This window comes from Coturnix japonica, chromosome 2, assembly GCF_001577835.2.
Source record: "Coturnix japonica isolate 7356 chromosome 2, Coturnix japonica 2.1, whole genome shotgun sequence".
NCBI lineage: Eukaryota > Metazoa > Chordata > Aves > Galliformes > Phasianidae > Coturnix > Coturnix japonica.
Genome location: NC_029517.1, coordinates 61,077,565 through 61,098,602, shown reverse-complemented (window position 1 = coordinate 61,098,602; position 21,038 = coordinate 61,077,565). Strand labels below are relative to the sequence as shown.

Here is a 21,038-nt window from a genome sequence, read left to right as displayed (position 1 = left end):
ATGCAGGTGGGGTGTGTTCTTCAGACAGCAATACCAAATAACAAGATGACAATCAAAAGCATGACAATTCAGAAAGAAAGGAGATCCTTTAGCTAAATAAGCACCATAAATTTCAACAATCTCTTCTTTTCTCCCTAGAGACCTCACCTAAGGACTTGCAGAAAGATTTCAGCCCAAAGTACCTCAAGCTCCAGTTATGTGCAGAGAGAGCAGAGGCTTTGCTGCAAGGCGTGAGAAGAAGATGTGAGCCCAAGCAGATCTTCGATTGAGGTACAATTGAGGTACCTACATTTATTTCAGTGGAATCCTTTAATTCCTAGTATAAATGACAAGCATATTAAACACAACATACAAAAACTCTAGAGTAAACAAAATCAGCATTTATTCTTCTTGTCTGTTTACAAGATTGCTTTATGTTTTCCCAAAAGAACATGTACCAGAGAAACATGAGTTAATCTACAAAATCAGATATGGAAGATGGCATGAAAATCCACATGCTTTGAGATTTACTTCTTATATGCCTGTCTTCTAAGGGAAGTTGCTGTGGGGTACACAAACATTAGTTCTGCCACTCCAGAATGTGCTTGCTAACTCTAGTGACATGGCTAAAAACATATTTACAAAGCATTACCTCTACCAGTCTTATACTTTAAACAGGTAGTTAGTTGTTCAGCTATTAAGCCTTCATGGAAGGTGAAAGAATCTAATGTCCCTAAACAGATTCATGCAGTGTTTAGTTTTATTCACACAAGACATAAGGACAAGTATATATCGGTGATGATAAAAGTAGTATGTGAAAACGCAGCATCCTTCTGGAAATCAGAAAGGAGTTTGGAGTATCAGTGCTCATTCATCACCTCTGTGTCTTTGGCACTAAGCAGAACTACAATTCTTAACCCATATTAAGAGTTCACCAGCAGGAAAATTCCCTGCTCACTGGTGGGGTCAAATGAAGGGGATGGGATGTTTTTAGATCCCTATTGGCGAAGAAGAGAAGAACACCTCCTGGTGAGAGATGTTTTACTGAAAGAGGCTGCCCATAATTTGTAACGTCAGCATAAAACCAAAGATGCTAAAACATCTTGACTCTTACTGCAGCAATTTAACCACAGCAGAAATATGTAAACTCACTGAACTTCTTCAATTGTTAAGAAATTAGGTTTCTCTTTATTTTAACTGGTCAAGATTAGGCCAAAGTAGGTGTTCTGGGTTTGGTGGGTTTTTTTTGGTTTTTTTTTTTTTGGTGAGGATGGAAGATTAAACCAAGCTCCCATGCTACTTGCATCTCAAAATGTGGACCAAATATCTTCCTTGTTTAATTCTGTAGAGCTGCACTGTTATTCCTGGTAGCAATCAAGTTATGGAAGAGCTTAGCTTAGGCTTTAACTTCATTCAGATTCTGACACTGGAAGGAACATGAAAAAGAAATTAAGAAGTAGCTTCTGTTTTTATCTCCAGACCAGATTATCACAGGTTGCCTACTGCATACTCTTTGAGGGTACTCAGGAGTGACTGGCTTCAGGTTCTCACAAATATCAATATGATAGTAGGGAAATATTTCTGTTGTATAGGTTTTTACCAGTTTCATACCCTACAGGTTGTTCAGTGTGTAAAAAGAGTTGGAAAGCCACTAGCATCCACCTTGAAACAAATAAACTTGTTAGTAACTCCGATGCTAATGTTAGACTGCTCTACTGTATCCTGGGTAAGACTGAGATTTTTTTCTAGCTGAGTGTCTCTGCTGTATGTACACAAGCAGGAATAACAGCATCCTAATTCTTAAATACGTCAGGCAAATGAAATTTTGCTTTCCTGCATCAAAAATACAACAGTGTACATAGAGCAAATACTGCATCTTGATGCTTTATCCCTGCTACCACCAATGATGTTGCTATATGATTCTGTTCCCTGGTGATTCTTGTAGTACGTGCAGCCATCTCTGGCTGTCTGTGGATATCGGGCTAAATGGAGTAACCACAGTTAATAAAGTGCCCTTCATGCCCAAACAAGCTCTCAAGCACAGTAATTCACAGTCTACAAATAAAGTCTCTTAAGCCAACATGCAACAAAAATGATTAATAAGCAAACTCACGTAGATGCTGTTGAATTAATAGAACCCAACGGACTTGTTACATAGTAGAAAATAAATAATGCTATGTCAAAACAATAACTTAATGTTGTAGTGTTTAGTTATTTTTAAATGTATTTATGGAAAACAACAACAGACACAGAAGAGCACACTGCTCAGAGTGCAATGAGACAAAATTAGAAAGGCAGTAAAATAAAGCTGTGACAAGTATTATTTGGCTAAAATTGCAGCATCCAGCAAAGGTACCGACAAGCATATCTACAGGCATTTATCACAGACACACTGCTACAGTGATAACTGTGCAGTGCAATTTTTTGTATCCTTAACAGCAACAATGTTTTTAGTAAGGGGCTTGTCTCCCTTTTGACTCAGTGCTTTGAGGCAATAGCAAGAAGGATGCTCAGGTCTTCTCCCCTGAGCTGGACACCTGCAGGCCTGTGCTTGTGCCAGGAACCAAGTAGTGCCTTCAATCACTGCAGGCACTCAGGCAGTCTTCCTCCAACTTTCCCACTCATCCTCTGCTACAGGAGTCATTCCAAGGATGAAACACTGGGAAGCTTATAGATGAGACTCAAGAATACAATCATCATTATCCATGTTAGTAAGATTGAAGGATAAATCCCTTTAATATTTTAGCACCCTGCCCAGTTGCCCAAGCAAAGAAATAAAGAAGTACCCCCTCCTCAACTCTTGCTTTTTGAGAGGGTCTTCCCTCACAAAGCAGTTGAAATACGTCAAGCTCTTCCATCCTTACTAGTAATTCAAATGTGTATTTCTGACAGAGAGCTGTACAGCTGAACTCGATGGATGTGTGTAACAAAGGCCATGTTCCTCAGTAATCTTCCAGAGTATCAGTGGACAACTCAGCACATTGCACTCCAACATTGGCTGATCCTCATGGCATGAAGCTCTGAATCATGGCTCACTTGTACAGTGATAAATTATCTTAATTCAACCGAGCAACAAAGCAGATAAGGCTATAGTCACGCTGTTGGTTTAGTACAGTTAATGAGATTCAAAATGACATGCAATTTATTCATACTCATGTAAATGTCCACCACAAGAAAAACAAAACCCAAAACTTATAATACTGGCAGTAAAGTGTGCAATAAGATCATTCCAAAGCAAGCCAGCTGTATTTGAGTCTAATCATTAACTTTGTTACTGTTCAAAAAGCTAACAGTATTTTGAAGGTAGTCAGATAGGAGTGGGAACTCCAGCCCTAGCAGAAAGATAGGTTTTCTATTTATTTTGCACAGGGAAACATGAATAGTGACTAAAGATAAGCAGCCTAGTTTCTACCTAAAGGTCATATTCTGGTTTTCTTGCTTTCAAGCTGCTCAAGAGCAGCTTTCCCAGAGAAACTTCCATTTCTGCTAGTCAAAGCTTACTTCAGTTAAGACTACAGATAAGGATTTCAAGGTGGCAGTGCTCTCCATGGTATCACAGTTAATGGCAAATCACCATGTGATTGTTGTAATGGTTCTCATCTATTCACGGCTATTACAACACATCAATATTTCTCAGGTTTCACAGCTGTAAGAAGCCCTCTTTTGGTTTACAGAAGCAGTCTTAATAGATCTACTACAGTGGCTTTAAAACACTAGATCAAACTGGCTGTAGATAATGTCATGGCCAAGACGTCCCATTAATGGGGCCCTTTTATTTCATCAGTGCTATTCAGAAAGGACAAAGGTATTAAAGTGGGTGGTAATGAATAAAGCTGTTCAGTTTTGTCTTCATGTTGATCCCCTTTAATGAAAGACATAAATATAAACATGTATGAAATGTATAGCTAAATATATAGAGATAACTATGTTAATCTGTAGTTGGAACAGAACTGGATTAATCAAAGGAAAACGAAAGGCCCTGCAATATGTCAGCATCATGGAATAAAATACTTGCTATGTGTGTAGTTCTGAAACCAAGCAGTCAGAAAGCCATGTACAGCAGGGAATAAGTCTCGTTAGTCCAACCTCACAGCCTAGGCAAGTAAGACTCAGATTCACTTAATAAAGAACCATATTCAAACAGTGTCAGAATTCAGCTGTTTTTTCCTTTCTTGGAAAGGTTTGGGAGTAAGATAAAAAGAAAAAAAAATAAAATTAAAAAAAAAAATCCTTAGAAAAACAGAGGTTCTAATGAGCAGAAGACTGACTCCCCTCTTTGCCAATAGTCTTAATCAGTTCTTAGCAATAAGGAAAGTAGCTGGTGTAAAGTCACCCTCTGTTAAAATAACTCTGAGTTATACTTGCATAGCAGAGAAGAGAGTCTGCTTGGGCATGACTGAATAGTGCCTTTTTTTCTTTCTCATGGAATTAATCCAAGTGTATTTAAAACGAACAGTAATTCACCAGGCTAAAAAATCACAAAATGTCTTATGGTTGTAGCAACTTCACCTACCTGCAAGGAAAGCCTCAATTCTCACTTTTATTGGTATTAAATTATCATGGCTTTAACTTCAGTTGAGCGAATCCTTAGCTCATTTTAGTGTGACATAAACTTCAAACCTCCTACATTATGCACTTTTAAACTGACTGGTTTTTTGTTTTGGTTTGGTTTTGGTTGGTTTTGTGTGTGTGTGTGTGTGTGTTTTATGATTTGATTCCAGTGCCAAATCAGCCTTGCCTATACAGATAACAAAGTGCCAAGTTGCCTTTTGGCTGATGAGAAACAGACAACTTAAACCTGGTAATGTGAACCTTAAGGAGCTTTTGATAACAAAAAGAGTGGAGGACAAAATAGAAAAAACACTGTTATGAAACCAAGCAAACGTGGCACTCCTGGACATGGAGAACATGGCGCTCCAGAAGAAACAACTTCCCAAACCGGAAAAATACTCTCCTTCTTTTGAAAGCTGAATAGAGAAGCAGCAGCTCAGAGATTCTGGGACTTATTCTGCAGCGAAAGCGCTGTTGGTCCATTTAGTAAAAGATTCAGTCATGGCAGGGAGGTAAAGCACCAAGACTGCTGATATTTTCCAACCTCTTAGCAGCAGTAACCACACAGCAGCTTTTCTGCAAAACAAACAAAAGAAGAATCCAGTTATTTCAGCAGTATACATTTTTTATTTGGTTAAGCATTCTAACAACCACACGGTGGTTTCTTTGTGCCTGATGAGAAGAAGGCAGTGCTGAAGATTCTTGCTTACAAAGGGCTCTTGCAGACATCTTATTTGTGTGATGTTTTATGAAACGCTAAAAGGACAAGGCCTTCTTTGTTAGGTGGAGAACAGGTCCTGGATGTCTTCCTTGAAATGCATCTACTCTGCTCTTTGGTCGCCCTTGCCGTACAGATCCCAGCAGGGAAAGGGAGAGTGCTAACCTCTCCATTTATTTGTGTTACCACTGGAAGCATTTATGATGCCAGGTCTAAATCAGATGGCATTTGAGTGTATTATTTTGGGGTAAATGTGGTAACCACACTATTTGTTTGATAAAAATAACTGAAGGGATTCTTTAAAAACAAAGCAGGACTATGACTTTAGATCCACTCAAAGCAAACTCAAGTAAGCTCCAAATGGAAATAAAGAAGCAGAGGAAATAACACTTCAAAAGCCAAAACAAGGTTTTTCCGCATGTTATGTCATGGGTGAGTTACTATGCTACAAGGCTATTAAAAGTTCATTGGAAAACACTTTTGACTGCTGTCAAACAGTCAATTTATCTCAAAGTTGATCTTGATTCCAATAGAAATGTGTGCAATACAGCGCTTCCTGGATTAGAGAGTTCTCAGTATTAGGTTGCTGTGCATACAGTAAGTAGAAATGGTGGATACAGACAAAACCACTAGTCTTGCAATGGTTCAAGAAAACCTTTTTTGCAATGCACTGCATGGAAGTACACAAGTGATTGCACCAAAGATTCATGTAACCTCTTCCAGGACCAGTGAAGTAGGGATGAATGCTGAGGACTGCAAAGAGGATTCATTCTGAATGGATTTTCACTGCTGAAGGTGATGTTGAGACATTATGTATCAGGTAGCTACATGGCTTTATATGGTAAGATGGAGATGATAATGGTACCTTAGTCCTCGCTGACCTCCAGTGTACCATGGAAAGACAACTTCACATACCCAAGATAGCCCATTTAAAGTTCATTAACTTGTGTGGGACTATACCACACTGTATAGTACCTGATTAAATCATATGGTTAGTCAGAACAAAAAATTCAACCTCTCATGAGAATCAGTCTTTTTCACATATTTCTGGACAAAATTACTGCAAATAAAATCCATCGTATCCCTTGCCCTATCAAGCAGAGAGTGGATGAAGGCAGCACTAAAAACTTGCATGCAGTGAAAAATGCACTACTTTTATTTTGGTATCCTGGTTGCTATTCCTGATGCATGACTAAGAGGAAGTGGTTTTACAGCGTGTGTGTTCTCAGCCTTGTCCACATCTTGACCCTCCACTGAGTTTTGCCCAGAGATGTCCTCAGAATTTCTGAGTGGTTCCCATGGTCCTTCAACAGAGACACTAACATCTGTGGTAGTTTGTAAAAGGGACTGTGGGAATTGCTATACCGGTTTATGGAGATACAACACCTCCCGAGATAGCTGGATTTCAAAGTGGCTGAGCAAGTATGCTTTGGTCAAACAGTAGAGATAGAACATGAGAGCAGACTTGAATCTCCCTGGCCACTATGGAGGAGGCAGCCAAGCCAGATTGAGAACCACTAATGAAGTGTTTGTTAACAAAAAGGCAAAGTCAGAGAGACAGAGAAAGAATGAGAGATGCTCTGTCAACATTGTTTTGGATGCTACGGGCTAAAAGGGCAGAGGAGTGCCCGTCAAAATAGGGTCCTCAGAAGTGTGGAGCAACTTCTTTTAGGGAACACCTCACTTTCCTTTCAGTACAGTTACTGGAACTGCCCTGAGGGTCTGGCCCATGCCTTTGCTAAAAAGTAATTACTTTTCATATTCCTACCCTTTAAAAACCATACTCTAACCACAGCATGAAAATCTGAAAGCTTTCAACACTGAAAAGTTATGGGGTGAAATCTTGCCCCATGAGAGTCAGGGAGAGCATAACCATTCCCTCTAAAATGGCCAGGGTTTGCAGCACATATGGCTTCATATATACAAGGGTTTTTGTACATTGCTCTGAGTTGGTACAAGTGATAGAGCCAGCTTACGTTTTGAACACTTTCTAAACAACAGTGAGGATAGTGGTAAATGCATTTTGGAATGTGCAGTTAGAAGCATGCTTGGTTTTCGGCCTCCCGCTGATCACCTCCACAGTGCAGTGGTATTTATTTATTAAAAAAACAACACTTAGGACTCCAAACAAACCTTCTGTTTTGCAGCTCTTTCAGAGATTACGGATCTGAAGGTGCCTGGGACTCACAGTCACCTTTAACCTTCTTCTAGGGAAAAACAAAAAAAAGAAAGAAAGACAGCTACCATTACTGGAGCATTAGTTGAAGATCAGTCACATCTCAACTCTAGTTAAAGTAATGGTAAAACACCGAAACATCAGCATCTTTAGTGAAGCTGTTTTGGAAAGTGCAAGTGGCGTGAACAAAAAGTTTCCAGGGGAAGAACCACAAAGGATGAATGAATTGTAAGGTTTCTATTACAGGCAGGCTCTTCTCAAAAGAAAATTGGTGATAGGAAGCAGCATGCCAGGTGAGCAGCCTGTGCCCTTGCAGCGTTTGAAAACAACAGCCTGTTCCCAGGTTGCAACAATCAGAGCCTCCCTGGAGTCAGACTAAAGGGACCAAATGCTGTTCTATGAAACTGGTGACAAACTCTCTTATTTTTACTGTCTGTGCTCACAATATAAAAATCTAAGAATCTCAAGGGCATTGCTGTTCTGGGAAATTACAAAGAAAATCAAATTTCAATTAAAGTTGTAATAATTTATTTGATTATTATTTCCCATTTTACACTACTGCTGCTTACCCTGACTTTGTATAGCAGGAATATCTCTCAAAGACAGATCTGTTAGGACACTACTTAGTCCATCCTGCCACAAACCTGCACCATCTCTTCAGCACAATTACTACTATTTTACTGTCATCACAATCTTTGATCTTATTTTATGAAGATCATTTTAATAATTAACAAGACAATCTTAGCGACAGGACAAGGGAAAATGGTTTTAAACTAAGACAGGCCAGGTTGGATGGGGCCCTGGGCAACCTGATCTAGTAAACATGGAAGTTTGGTGGCCCTGCCAGGCAGGGGGGTTGGAGCTTCATGATCCTTGAGGTCTCTTCCAACCCGGGTCATTCTGTGATTCTGATTCTGTGATATTAGGAGGAGGTTTTTCACAGAAGGTGGTGACGCACTGGAACAGGTTGCCCAAGGAGGTTGTGGATGCTCCATCCCTGGAGGCATTGAAGGCCAGGCTGGATGTGGCTCTGGGCAGCCTGGTCTGGTTCTGGTAGTTGGTGACCCTGCACATAGCAGGGGAGTTGAAACTAGGTGATCAGTGTGGTCCTTTTCAACACAGGCCATTCTATGATTCTATGATCCTAGGCATTAGAGCCGCCATTTTATTTAACCTAGATTTGCTTTATCTGCAAAGGAGGCAGTTAATATTGTGCTCTGCAGGCTGTAAAAAATCAGTCATGCAATTAAAATGATCCCTCCCTTAAACAACTAAACTATAGTGTGGACTCAAATTCATCCAGTGAGAACCTCCTCAACACACTTACCAATTAAATTATTAGTTACAGCAGCTAAGTAAAAACAAAGGGACACACATGGCTTACAGTGACAAGAAATACAGCAGCAAGGTGGGCTACAAAACAGATGAGGGAAATGTCAAAGCAAATAATGATATGCCAACAGAGACAGGCAATGGCAGATCCACAATGCAGAAGGATATTTAAATTTAGGAACCTGGAGCCTGCAGTGGAGCTTGTGGTCTGATAACCATGGGTGTTTTAAGGCAGCAGTGGCACTTATTCTCCAGCTAAAAGAAAAACAGAATCCTATTAAGTATTTTTACTTAGAATCTTGTAATTCAACAATTATCTCCTACAAGTCTTGTGTTCTGCTGTCATGCAGTTCTGTCATTTCAGGATATTTTATGCCAGATGGCAGCTAGTCCAGGAAAACACTAACATCAAAGCAAAAACTCATTCAGGTAACTTCAGAGAATGTTATGGACTCGGCAAACATCAATAAAATGGCATATAGAAATATTTTACATGGACATCAAAAACTTTGATATGTAATGATAATTCTGCAGAGAAGCAGTACAAGTGATACAACTACGACAAGATGGTACTGAACACATGTTTCAAAGATCCAGGGATCACGTACCATTTTTCCTTGATGAGAAGCTTTGAGATGAAATCTTTGGCCTGCTCAGAAACACCTTGAAACTCCTCATCTTCAAAATCCCAGCTGCAGGCCAGGATATTATTGAGGGTCTCATTGTCATCATCACCCAAAAAAGGAGACAGCCCACTGAGGCTAAGTAAAAAGGAAGATGTTAAGTTCTTCTGTCTCTTTCCCTTCCTGCACATGATCTCTGATGTGACATCTGTGATTGTTCTGTTACTTCCAGTCCAACTTAAAGCAGTTTATTATCTAAGAAGGTTTCCAGACCGTTCCCATTTTCTCTTCTATTAACATTTTTAAATAATCACTCTTTCTCCTTAACAAAATAAACATTACAGTCTTTCACTGAGGGTCATATTTTCCAGATCTCTGACCACCTTTGCAGACACAAACTGGGAGTTTATCAAGAGGTCCACAGTATTCTGGAAGTGTAATACGTAATTGCTAAAGATAGACTTGTAATGAAACAAAGTAGAAAAGTTAATGGTGACTGAAAAAAAGAGATCAGATTCCTGAATATGAAATTTGGAAAGAGGCCTATATTTTTTATTACATGTACTGATTTTGTCAGTCTTCCAAACAACAACAAATCTGGATGACTGACACAGAATAACCTGGAAACAGCTTAGAAAGCAGATTGAATCCTACTTACAGCATGTAAGCAATGACACCTACGCTCCACATGTCTGTTGGGTAGGAAACAAAGTCATAGTTCACCACTTCAGGAGCCAAGAAATTCAGGAGTCCCAAAGTTTACTCGAAGTTTTTCCCGGGGTTTATATCTAGGCAAAGGAAATATTAACAAAGGACATTATAGCTCTAAAGTTATATCCTAAGTTGTCCAGCATTTAGTGGGATTTCGGAAGCATATGTGGCATTCAGGAGGAAATCAAGGACAGATAGAAGTACAAATTAAAAATAAATACTACCCATACATAGGAATGAAGAACATTTGTAAGTTTATGTCATACTTCAGGGTAAAACTCAACAACTAAACAAAGTAAGAAATTCAGATTTCTAAGATGACTTAGAGCAGCTGTTATCATCCTTTGGAATCTTCCCCATATTATAGATTATGGTGTATGTTTAAACAAGAAAGTGATAAAGCATGAATTATAATGTAAAAGACTCTGAAGGCCTCTCATACTCTCTTTTGAAGAATCTCATGACAATGGGACATGAGAACAGACAAGAGGTTCCACAAATTTCGTTGATTTTAGCTGTATCAGTACACTTATTCATTAGAATCAGACCTCTTTCAACCTTCAGCCTGAAAAAAGGTTTCAGAACTAAACTTTTTTTTTACCCAACTTCAAACATTCCTTATTAAAAGTTGTCTTTGGTTAAAAGAACCAACTTGTCACAAGAGCAGTAGGAGAACATTATGGGTCAAATATGTAACCGCAAAGAAGTAATACTTCTTTGATTCTTTCCTAATTCATTTGCAAGCAGTAATAACATAGGCACATACCTTCTTGCCAATCCAAAATCAATAATTTTTATTTGATTTGCAGATCGGTTCACACATAGGATATTTTCCGGCTACCAAGAGAAACCAGAAAAGACTTCAATGAGAGACAAGCACGACAAACAGGGCTTTTGGAAAACCATTCTGTGAAAACCACTGAAAACAAGGTAAACATGCCATAAGCACCTTTTTCTTTCCTCCTTGATCAGATTTCTCTGAATGGGTACAACCCCTTCTATCACATAGCAGTTGAGGTTGGGTGTTCTATGTCTGACAACTGCTTCTTTTTCTTGCTTTTCAGTTTGACATAAGGCAGCAGTTCTGATAAAGAACTTGTAGGGGGAATGAGGGAGAGAATGTAGACATCCATAGTGAGGTTTCAGGATGCTGGCATGGTGATTTTGCAGACCTTAGTAAGCTGACACTGGATTTTTTACTTATTTATTTTCTTTAAAAAGAAATTTACTGGGCTTTGAAATTTATATCTTTAAGTTTCTGTGTTCATAGATGGTCTGGCAGTAACTGTCTGATTGAGCACTGATATATTATGCTAGTTACAGCAGCTTTATGTTTTCATCAGCTGTTTTACCAAAAGGTGGGATTCACAGGTTAAATCCCTCTTGATTTTCACTGGGACAATTGTTCTTCATTCCCCTGGAAGGAATCCATTGGCTTCCTAAATTACTCCCAAATCAAACAGAAGGGAGCGAAGATAGAATATGGCCAAATGTCTTTGAAATGTAAATATCTAAAATAAATTAATCGCCAGCAGTTTTATAGTTTTATATACTCTGTCTTGTTGCTCGTTGAGTTCCCTTTGAAATAAAACAGCCCACAACACTTAAAACATTAGTTAACCTTTGTCACCATCACTGATTCATTTTAAATGCAGGACTTGCAAACATCACATGTCCATAGTTTCTGTGGTCCTAGATGATTATAGTCAGGATGAATTTCTTTCAATCTCAAACATTCAAACTCATCTGTTACTGACAACAATCTATGAGTAAGCAAAACAGAATGCAGAATCTGTAGCTGGCAAGCACATGAAAAGAGAAGTCTGTGGGAAGAATTCATTGGATTGTATGTGGGCCTTTTGGTCAGCAGTATGACAGTAAAACTGCACCAACTCCAAGAACATAATTAATATATCTCAAGGACCTGTGTGAAATTCTTGATAGGTTTCTAGCAATCTAGATGTTCATAAAGAAAAAGAAAGTCTGGTCATTGATAAAGCAACTGAAGCAGATCCCAACAAGCATCTGTTCGCTTGCTTAACATGTGCAATAATATAAATACTAACAACTCAGTTATTACAAGACAAAAACAGCAGCTGTAATAAAATGCTCACCAAAACCAAAACTCTCTTTGCACTTTTTAGTTCTTTTTTGCTTTATTATAAAACTGAGGGATGCATTACGGGGACCTTATGGAGACTTGTAAAACTGAAGACATCATCCCTTTTTATTTCTGTACTAAATAAAAGTAAGAAATACAGAATCATACAAAGGTTCAGAATGTAGGGGACCTTAAAAATCATGTAGTTCCAAACCACTCCCAAGGGCAGGGTTTCCAGCCACTAGATCAAGCTGCCCAGGTCCCCCTCCAACCTTGCTTTGAACACCTCCAGGGATGGGGAATCCACCACCTCTCTGGGTAGCCTGTGCCAGCATTTTACCACCCTCTCAGTAAAAATTTCCTTCCTAATGTCTAACCTAAATCTCCCCATTTTTAGTTTATGGCCATCTCCCCTTGTCCTTTTGCTATCAGACCATGTAAAAAAGGTCTGCTTAGAAGCTCCAACAAGCACTGGAAAGCTGCAATGAGGTCTCCTTGGTGCCTTCTCCAAGCTAAACAAGCCCAACTCCCTTAACTGTCCTTCACAAGAGAGGTGCTCCAGCCTTTTTATCATCTTTATGGTTAAAAGACCTACTCAAACAGCTCTATGTCCTTGTGCTGGAGCACCAGGTTTGGACGCAGTACTCCAGATGTGGCCTCAAGAGGGCAGAGCAGAGGGGTAGGATCACCTCCCTTGCTCTGCTGGCCACCCCTCTGTTGATGCAGCCTAAGATACCATTGTCTTTCTGGACTGCAGGAGCACACTATCCATATCCATATGCTCATATCCAGCTTTTCATCAATTAGGACCCCCCAGGACCTTCTCTGCATGGCTGCTCTCAATGAGTTCTTCTCCCAGCATGTACTCATATTTGGGATTGCCACAATTCAAGTGCAACACCTTGCACTTGACCTTGTTAAACCTAATTAGGTTCTCATTCTCATGTGCCCATTTGTTGAGAATGTCTAAGTCTTTCTGGATAGCATCCCTGCTTTCTATCATGTCAACTGCACCACTCAGCTTGGTATCATCAGCAAACTTGCTGAAGCTGCATTCAATCCCACTGTCTGTCACTGATGAAGATCTTAAAGAGCACCAGGCCCAAAATGGACCTCTGGGAGACACCACTCATGACTGACCTCCATCTGGATGTAGAGACGTTTGCAACAGTCACATGGCTAGAACTATCCAACCAATTCTTTGTCCACTATTAAGTTCAGCTTTCAAATCCATCTCTCTCCAATTTATGTCTCTTATTTAATATAAACTTGGTTTAAGGGAAAAAGATCCAACTGGAATGTCTAGACTATTAAAAGTACCTTTAGAGATTGTTTTCTGAGAGTAACAGCGATTAGCAGTCAAGCAGTGTAAGAATATAGTGTTGGTAAATTAGGTTTTAGATAGAAGTAAGAGGACTTTCTGTGTATACACTTTAATAATTCAGATTGCCAAGCAAATACCTGATGGCGAGCCCACCACTCTTTTCTGGACTTTCAGCTGCACTGGCAGTTATTGTCTAACCTAACAGATGCTGTATTATTTGCATCAGCCACTTTTTTTATTACTTTCATTTAGCAAATACTTTCTTACATATTTGGCTTTGGCATGGTATGAATGGGGTTAATGTCTATCCCATGGCTGATGCATAAGACAGAGGTCTTAAATAGTATTCACACAATACTTTTAGCTGCAGGTGGAAAAAAAATGAAAATAGCAAGATATTTTTGCCAATATCTTTCTGTCTTTCTGTAAAATCATTCTGCAGAGTTATGTAGATTGATGACATGTGACCACAATTCTCATCAAAATTACTTCTGTAGTGATGTAACTGATCTCAATGTGGCTGAAGTAAATACACATCAGTTCAAGGAAAGCAGAATAAAGTTTTTTGTTGTTTCTCTCATGGAAATCTGCTAAGCTGCATGGCTGACACTAAAGAACAAAATTTCCACAGCTGTCATTGCACAAAACAAACATGTCCGTTCTCTACCTTTAAATCCAAATGAAGAATGTACATCTGGTGCAAGTAGTGGACTCCTTCACAAATTTGTTTTGTAAATAAGATTGCATCCAGCTCTGTTAGATTGTAGTTTTCATCTGTGATCCGGTCAAATAATTCACCACCATCCACACTGATGAGAGAAAGACAACGAAGTGGTCATCAAGTCCAAATCCACACCCATGCAATTTACAGTAATACAGAATTTAAACTACTGACTATTTTAAGGATTCACAGCCAGGTTCAGTGAGAGGGGTCTACAACATGAGCTTGTATTCTGATCTGAATTTCCCACATACTCGGTACTGATGCATACTAGCCATAACTTCTTCACCGTCTGAGAATCCAGTCTCCCATTCATTGAGAGATGCTGTCTTGGGACATAATTTTGCACCAGTAGAATTAATGAAGTCACATGGAAAACCAAGACAACATGCTACACAACCTGCATTAAATTCTTGGTCTTCTCACTGGGACCTTAAGAGGGACATGATACAAAATTTCAATTTGAAGCAACATAAAATCAGTGAAAATGACTTCTTAATTTCTTATTATGTTTCTGAATACCTCCATCTTACCAACTGATATCTGTGCTGAATTCTAGCTTTTGTGTTATACTAAATGTGTAATTCAAGTTCATAGGACTACCCAAGAATATACACAAAAAGTCAAGCTCTTCTGCCATGCATTTCAGTGTTTTAGTTGCATCCTTTTTGGCTTCCTGAAAAAGAAGGAATATCCATTTGTCTTTAGGGCAGCTATTCTGAAACCAATTAGCCTGATAAATCAGCATAAAAGACATGTTAATCCATTCAGGCATCCAGTAAAAGATCATCCACAACAACTACAGTAGGCATCCATTCATTGTAAGATGTCTTTGCATTCACCTCACAGAACTGGAGATATTCAGAGATGTCTGTCTCTTAGTTGACACAAAATATCATTCGAAACTAAAGAGAAACTACACAACAACTCTATCTTCAAATGGTGTAGTGGCCTTACATCACCTGGAGTGTGGAGCATCACTTGAAAAAAAATACATAAATGGCTCCATGGCACTTTTTCTTATTTTTTTTTTCCAATCATTATTCCTGGAAACATATTCCATATGCCCTTTCCACCTGCTAAAAGCTTTATTTCTAACTCCAGGACAAAATAAGAAGTAAACAAATAGTTCTAGCAAAAGTGGTAAAGACAGAAATGAGAAGCAAAGAACACACTTACTATTCCATGACGAGGACAATGTCATTTTTTGACTCAAAGGCATCATATAGCTGGATAAGGTTCACATGATTCAACTGGTTCATGACACTGATTTCATTCTTTACTTCATTCTGTAAAAAATCATGAATTTTGTTTCTGAGGCTGTTGGGTTTTTGTTTGTTTGTTTTCCTAAGACAGCTACATGAACAAGAACAAAGTCAGTTTGAAACAGATATCTACATTATCTTCATGTATTCACTTGTGTTAAGCAAACCCAAGGTTTGCCTTTGACTGTTCCTGCAATGGTAGACATCAAGGCTATAAGCACTAGACTGAACATCATAGCTTGAGTAGGGGACTGCTTCAGTAATACATTAAGAGAAAAAGAAAGGGGAAAGAAAGAGCAAAAGCACACATGGGCAAGTGGTAATCTATGTAAAAAAAGTCCAGGACAGTCCTCAAAACCTCCCTGTTCGATCAAGGGGGAAAGACTGGTACCTCCACTCAGTCCAGCTAAATGTGCAGGTTAGGGTGGGCTGAGTCATTCTCCAGTGGTGCCAATCTTTCTTCTGACTGTAATGGGATTCTTGATGATCGGCTTACCCACAGACAGCTATGCCTTAGAGAACCACAGATAGCTGAGACAAATCCCACCCTTGACTACTATTAATGACACAGCTGTCACAGAAAGGATGCTAGGAATGTCTTTCTTGTGAAAGCGAGCCCCAGATGGCCATGAGTTTTGCAAAACAGATCAGACTAATTCTTCTCATTTATATCTTTGTTGATGTCAGGAGCCAAGATCATTCCTGTAATCAGCATGCCTCACAGTGACATGAATTCATTGCAGTAAGTATAAAGTGTGGTGGAGGGGGAAATATGCTATGCCACATGGCAGACAAATACTTTCACATTCAGAAAAAAGCACTAATAGAATTAAAAGTAGAAAAGAAAAGAAAAAAAAAAAAAAAGCCAAAGAAAAACAAAGATCTGAAAAGAAAGTAGGAAAAGTTATGTGGTAAATCAGCAGGTTTTATGACTTATGATGGCTTGTGAGCCACTTGGCCATGGCCTGTTGAGTAGGTGAAGAACAGCATGAGGTCCATTAACAAAGACTACCAACCTTCTCTTTATCTCCTCTGGCTTTTATAATTTTGGCTGCTAGTTTGAGACCTGTTGCTTTCTCTTCACATTTGTGTACCTGACCAAATCGTCCTCTAGAGAAAAAAAAAAAAGGAAAAATATATTAATCAAAACCATACCATTGCATTGCCCTTGAGTGCAAAAGAAAAGAAAAGAAAAAAAAGGAAAAAAATATTAATCAAAACCATACCATTGCATTGCCCTTGAGTGCAAACTAAGTTTTACAGTATGAAAAAAATCCTCTCCCCTACTGAGTTCTATTTCAATTGTTCTACTGACACTATCTGATACTACTGTTGCAGCTGATATTATTCCATTTTTATGATTTATGAACACTCACTTCATTACTTCTAACAGCTTTTAATATGTGATGAGGTATCCCAGGCAAGCTAACAGCAATACAGACTGTAATGATAATAACTCACTTATGCGTACAGTCTGCTTTCCCCACCTCATCATTCTACCCCAAGGGAAGGCTGTGATTTCATGATGAAACAAAGCCTACTCAAGACCGTGTTGCTATTGGAAATGACAGTATCACTCTATCATAAATTATGGCAGCATGAAAGATCAAGCAATTACATGGTTGGTCAGATTAGCTTGCTGATCTACCTAAAAACATGCATGTGCTTTCAGGGATGGGTTGTGCTGAGGGAAAGAAGGCTACAACATTTCTATATCCCACTGGCTTCAGTGTGAAGTACTACCGCATCCTAAGAACATCATGACAAAGCCCGAAGGCAGCTGTCTGACCTAGAACAACACCAAATACAAGCCAAGTCTGGTGCCAAACCTTCAGCCAAAACAGTAAAATCAGCCTCCTGTCTTCATTCCTCTCAAAGTACTGTTAAAGCTTAGCCTTTCTAGGGAGGCATGTTGCTTCCATTCACCTCCTGGGGTTCCTGGCTATAAACTCTTTACTTGCTTTACATGTTAATTGGGTTCACTTGACTTACCCTCCCAAGATTTCATTCCTGTTGACATTATAATAACTGCTGATGCCCACCCTTTTGGCTGAAACAATTCGGTGATCAAATGGAGCTGGTGGAGAAGTATCATCTACAAAGCAAAAAACAGATAGCATATGAGGGGTCACATGCAGTGCTTGTCTGTCTCATATATTCTAGTCATTCCTTCCCCAAGATAAATTAATCTTAAAACTGAATAATTCTACTCTAAGTAAGTTAAATAGATAGGTCTCTCTGTCATTTAGAAAGGGTTTTACTCCAGAACTCTGGCTTAGAAAGTACAGTGAAATAGGGGAGCTACACTAATTAAGACAAGTAATCTACTTAGTTAGCACCTTCTGCACTGTGAGTATCAGGAGCAGCATGAGACTAGGTGAAGACTAAGCCAGTGCAACTTTGTGCTGACAAAAAGCCTGCACTATTTGTGTAGAAGATTTGGAAGGATTTTTTTCCTCTCCAGTTTTTAATTTCTTAGGAATTGTTAATAGATGAGTATATACTGTAATTATCCCTTGGTATAGAAAGAGACACAGAACTTTTCTGGAAGCCCAGCTACATTCTGTGATTCATCTCCCTTCTTGTGATGTTCATAGTGAATAATCCTTTCTCTACCAGGCCATCTGATTGATACAATTTGTCAGGCTCCCCCTTTAAAGATTATATTTATTGCTTGTGCAAACAATGGAGTTTATCCTGTCATGTAACAAACACTTGGGGTTTCCAGTATGGCGCAGGGTCCAATGTGGTAGACACATGCTGCTTTGAAGAGTTTCTATGCTTAAAGAAAGAAGGAAAGTAAAGGGAAAAGAGGGACACATGGCTACTGGATACTAGCCCTGCATGCCTAAATTCTCTTTGAATTTTTTGCAGGACATCACGATTCCAAATTCATACTCATGTTGTTTTCCACTTGATTGATATTACCAAGGGTGACCTTTGGCTGACAAAGGTGACAAATACTTCAGCTGGCTGGGAGGGCTACAGCCACAGTGCTTTAACATGAGCTCTTTGGCCTGGAATGCCAGGTCTTTTTTGTGGAAGGCTTGTTGAGCAATTTGAAAACCATTCATTCTTACAGTGAAAATGATTATGACCACAAACAAAACCAAACCAAACAAAACAAAACAAAACGTGACAGCATGTAGCTGTCAGGAACACTCATAAATGTAACAGTGAAGTGTCCATATTCAAAGCAAATGTCCATTTTTCCAGGATACCAGCTGTATACCTAGATTTTTTTGACAGTGTTAATAACTTACATGGTCAGGAAGTTAGTTCATGGTCAAGGAATTGTGAAAAGCTGGGGCTCCTGGAAGTTTGCCACCTACTTGTGATTCTGCAGAGCTTGAATTGCATGTCCTTAAGTATGAGCCTTTGTATGTTACCAAAACAAGCCTCTACCCTAAGGGCAGAATTTGACCCTAATCACACAAACTCCAAGTGCCTCTGCATGTAAGTGGTGGAAGAATATGGGGTTTTGAATGCTCAACTCTAAAATGTTACCAAACTTTGAGCAAGAAAGTGCTCATTTAAAGAAGTCAGATTATGTGTCTGAGTTTTATTCTTCGAGATTTTTTTCAGTGACAAATCCTCTGTTTTTCTTTTAGTGCATACCACAGGGGATTTCTTACTATTCAAGAATGTCCTGCCGCTACAGATGAAAGGCACTCCAAGAGAGAGACACTGTTTTTAGTGCCATCCCTAACAATCTGCCAGAGCTCAGGACAGCTTACAAGTTTAGGTCTTTAGTTTACCATCTCCTGTTCCTGTTAGAGAATCTAAGAGCCTCACACAGATATTTAAGTCATTGTTTCCTTTTCCTACTCCACCTTGCATTCACAAAGCAAAGCATTTCATTGTCTCCTATGTGTGCACATGCACATATATATATCTTCAAACCCATCAGGCCATCACCTCATGTTTCATCATTCATATGCAGGGATAGGCACTGAAATTCTCAAGTGGAAGAGGTGTTAGAAATCTCTGCTTCACTCTGCTTCAGAGTTCATTGCCTGAACACCATTTATCTGACTCTTCAGCAGCATCAGTCAGGCCTCCACATAGCAGTTTGTACTTCTTTACTTTATAAACTACAGTTCTCACTTCAGATTGCTATAGCACTAATGTGAGGAACCTGGTTTTTCAGGCTATGTCCAGAACACTGTAGATTCTGTGTTAATAAATGTTCTTAGCACCTCCACAAGTCAACCAGTTTTGCCACACATTATGTAATTCCTCCCACCACTCTATGTGGAGTAGTCGTGGTAGAAGCAAATCAGTTGTGACTAATTTCTTAAGAACAGAAGCGTCTATGAAAAGATAAGCCAGCTTCTCAGGTAATAAATGTTGGTAGAATTCGATAGAAGCAAACAGAATCGTCGTATTTCCCATCACTTTACGACGTGGTCCATGAACAACTGCTTCCCATTAGAACTAACATCCACTTCTTTTTCCTCTTACTAATTATGCTCCTTGTGTCATTCTTCTCTATGGATGTCTTTGTCTGGCCATCACTCTCAATACCAGTGAAATAAAATGGTTTGTTTTTGCCTTTAGAAATACTTCCTGTATGAGCCTTGGGTTATATTTTAGTTTTACATGTTCCATCAGAACTTTCTGCATGTAGCCTCCTCTGCTGTCATCTTTGATTAGGCCTTCAACATTCACTCAAAGCTTGCTGCTACCACTATACTGAAATTGACAGGTCTGCTCAATGACCGAACTATAATTTCCTGTACCTTTTCCACAGCCTTTACACCTGCAAAGACAAAACATGGCATTAGAGCGAGGTATATTTAAAGCAGCGAAAATTTAGAAATATATGTCAAAAACACCTACACATTCAAACACCAGGCTATTTTGCTTAATGGTGTAAAATAATAAGGTTAAATAAACTGTTTTAATTCTCAGAGGAATTAAATGACCTCTAAGTAATCATGACAGCAAAGTGATTCTTCATTACCGAAATGCCTAGTTGAGTTCTACTGATTTTAACATTTGGCTATCAATCTCACCTTTAAAGCAATGGGAGAGGACTTGAATTTCATTCTGTTCTTATAGGTTCCTGAGAGCTTAAACTGGTTTATCCCTGAAAGGCTAAATATAAATGCAGCACAGAAAGAATTACAGTAAACAAGTTTATCAGTATAATTTTCAGGGCAAAGTTTTACAATTTTATATTATCAAGTAAGTTACTAAATTTTCTAGTAACTTAATTCACAAATGGTACATGGCTTAACCTAACCTTAATTTGTTCATATGTCATATGATGCTGCAACAAATAAACATTACAGAGTGGGAGAACGCTCATCAAAGATTAAGAACAGCATAATTTTCATGTTGCTATCCTTTCTCCTATGCAAACAACCCAAGTACACTGCCAGTACTATGTATTGTAGATTGACTGGCTGTTTTCAGGCTTAGAGCTTAGATCAGACAGATAAACTCATTTTCTATTTTTGTATCTCAATGGATTTTCACTAGTATTTATACTAATTAACTACTTTGACTTAAAACCCAAACTACACATTTTT

The 21,038-nt window shown here is 38.9% G+C and overlaps 1 protein-coding gene across 1 annotated transcript in view; it reads right to left on the bottom strand.

The window, feature by feature from the left end:
• Positions 1 to 360: 360 nt before the first annotated feature.
• MYLK4 (myosin light chain kinase family member 4) overlaps positions 361 to 21,038 on the bottom strand; it is a 32,830-nt gene continuing 12,152 nt past the window's right edge. Inside the window, 12 exon segments of the mRNA XM_015854497.2 lie at positions 361 to 5,106; positions 7,382 to 7,455; positions 8,939 to 9,011; positions 9,365 to 9,517; positions 10,038 to 10,120; positions 10,122 to 10,167; positions 10,857 to 10,927; positions 14,183 to 14,324; positions 15,416 to 15,525; positions 16,518 to 16,611; positions 17,494 to 17,596; positions 20,244 to 20,263. Coding sequence (XP_015709983.1) covers positions 7,408 to 7,455; positions 8,939 to 9,011; positions 9,365 to 9,517; positions 10,038 to 10,120; positions 10,122 to 10,167; positions 10,857 to 10,927; positions 14,183 to 14,324; positions 15,416 to 15,525; positions 16,518 to 16,611; positions 17,494 to 17,596; positions 20,244 to 20,263 — 943 coding nt within the window. The 3' untranslated portion in view covers positions 361 to 5,106; positions 7,382 to 7,407.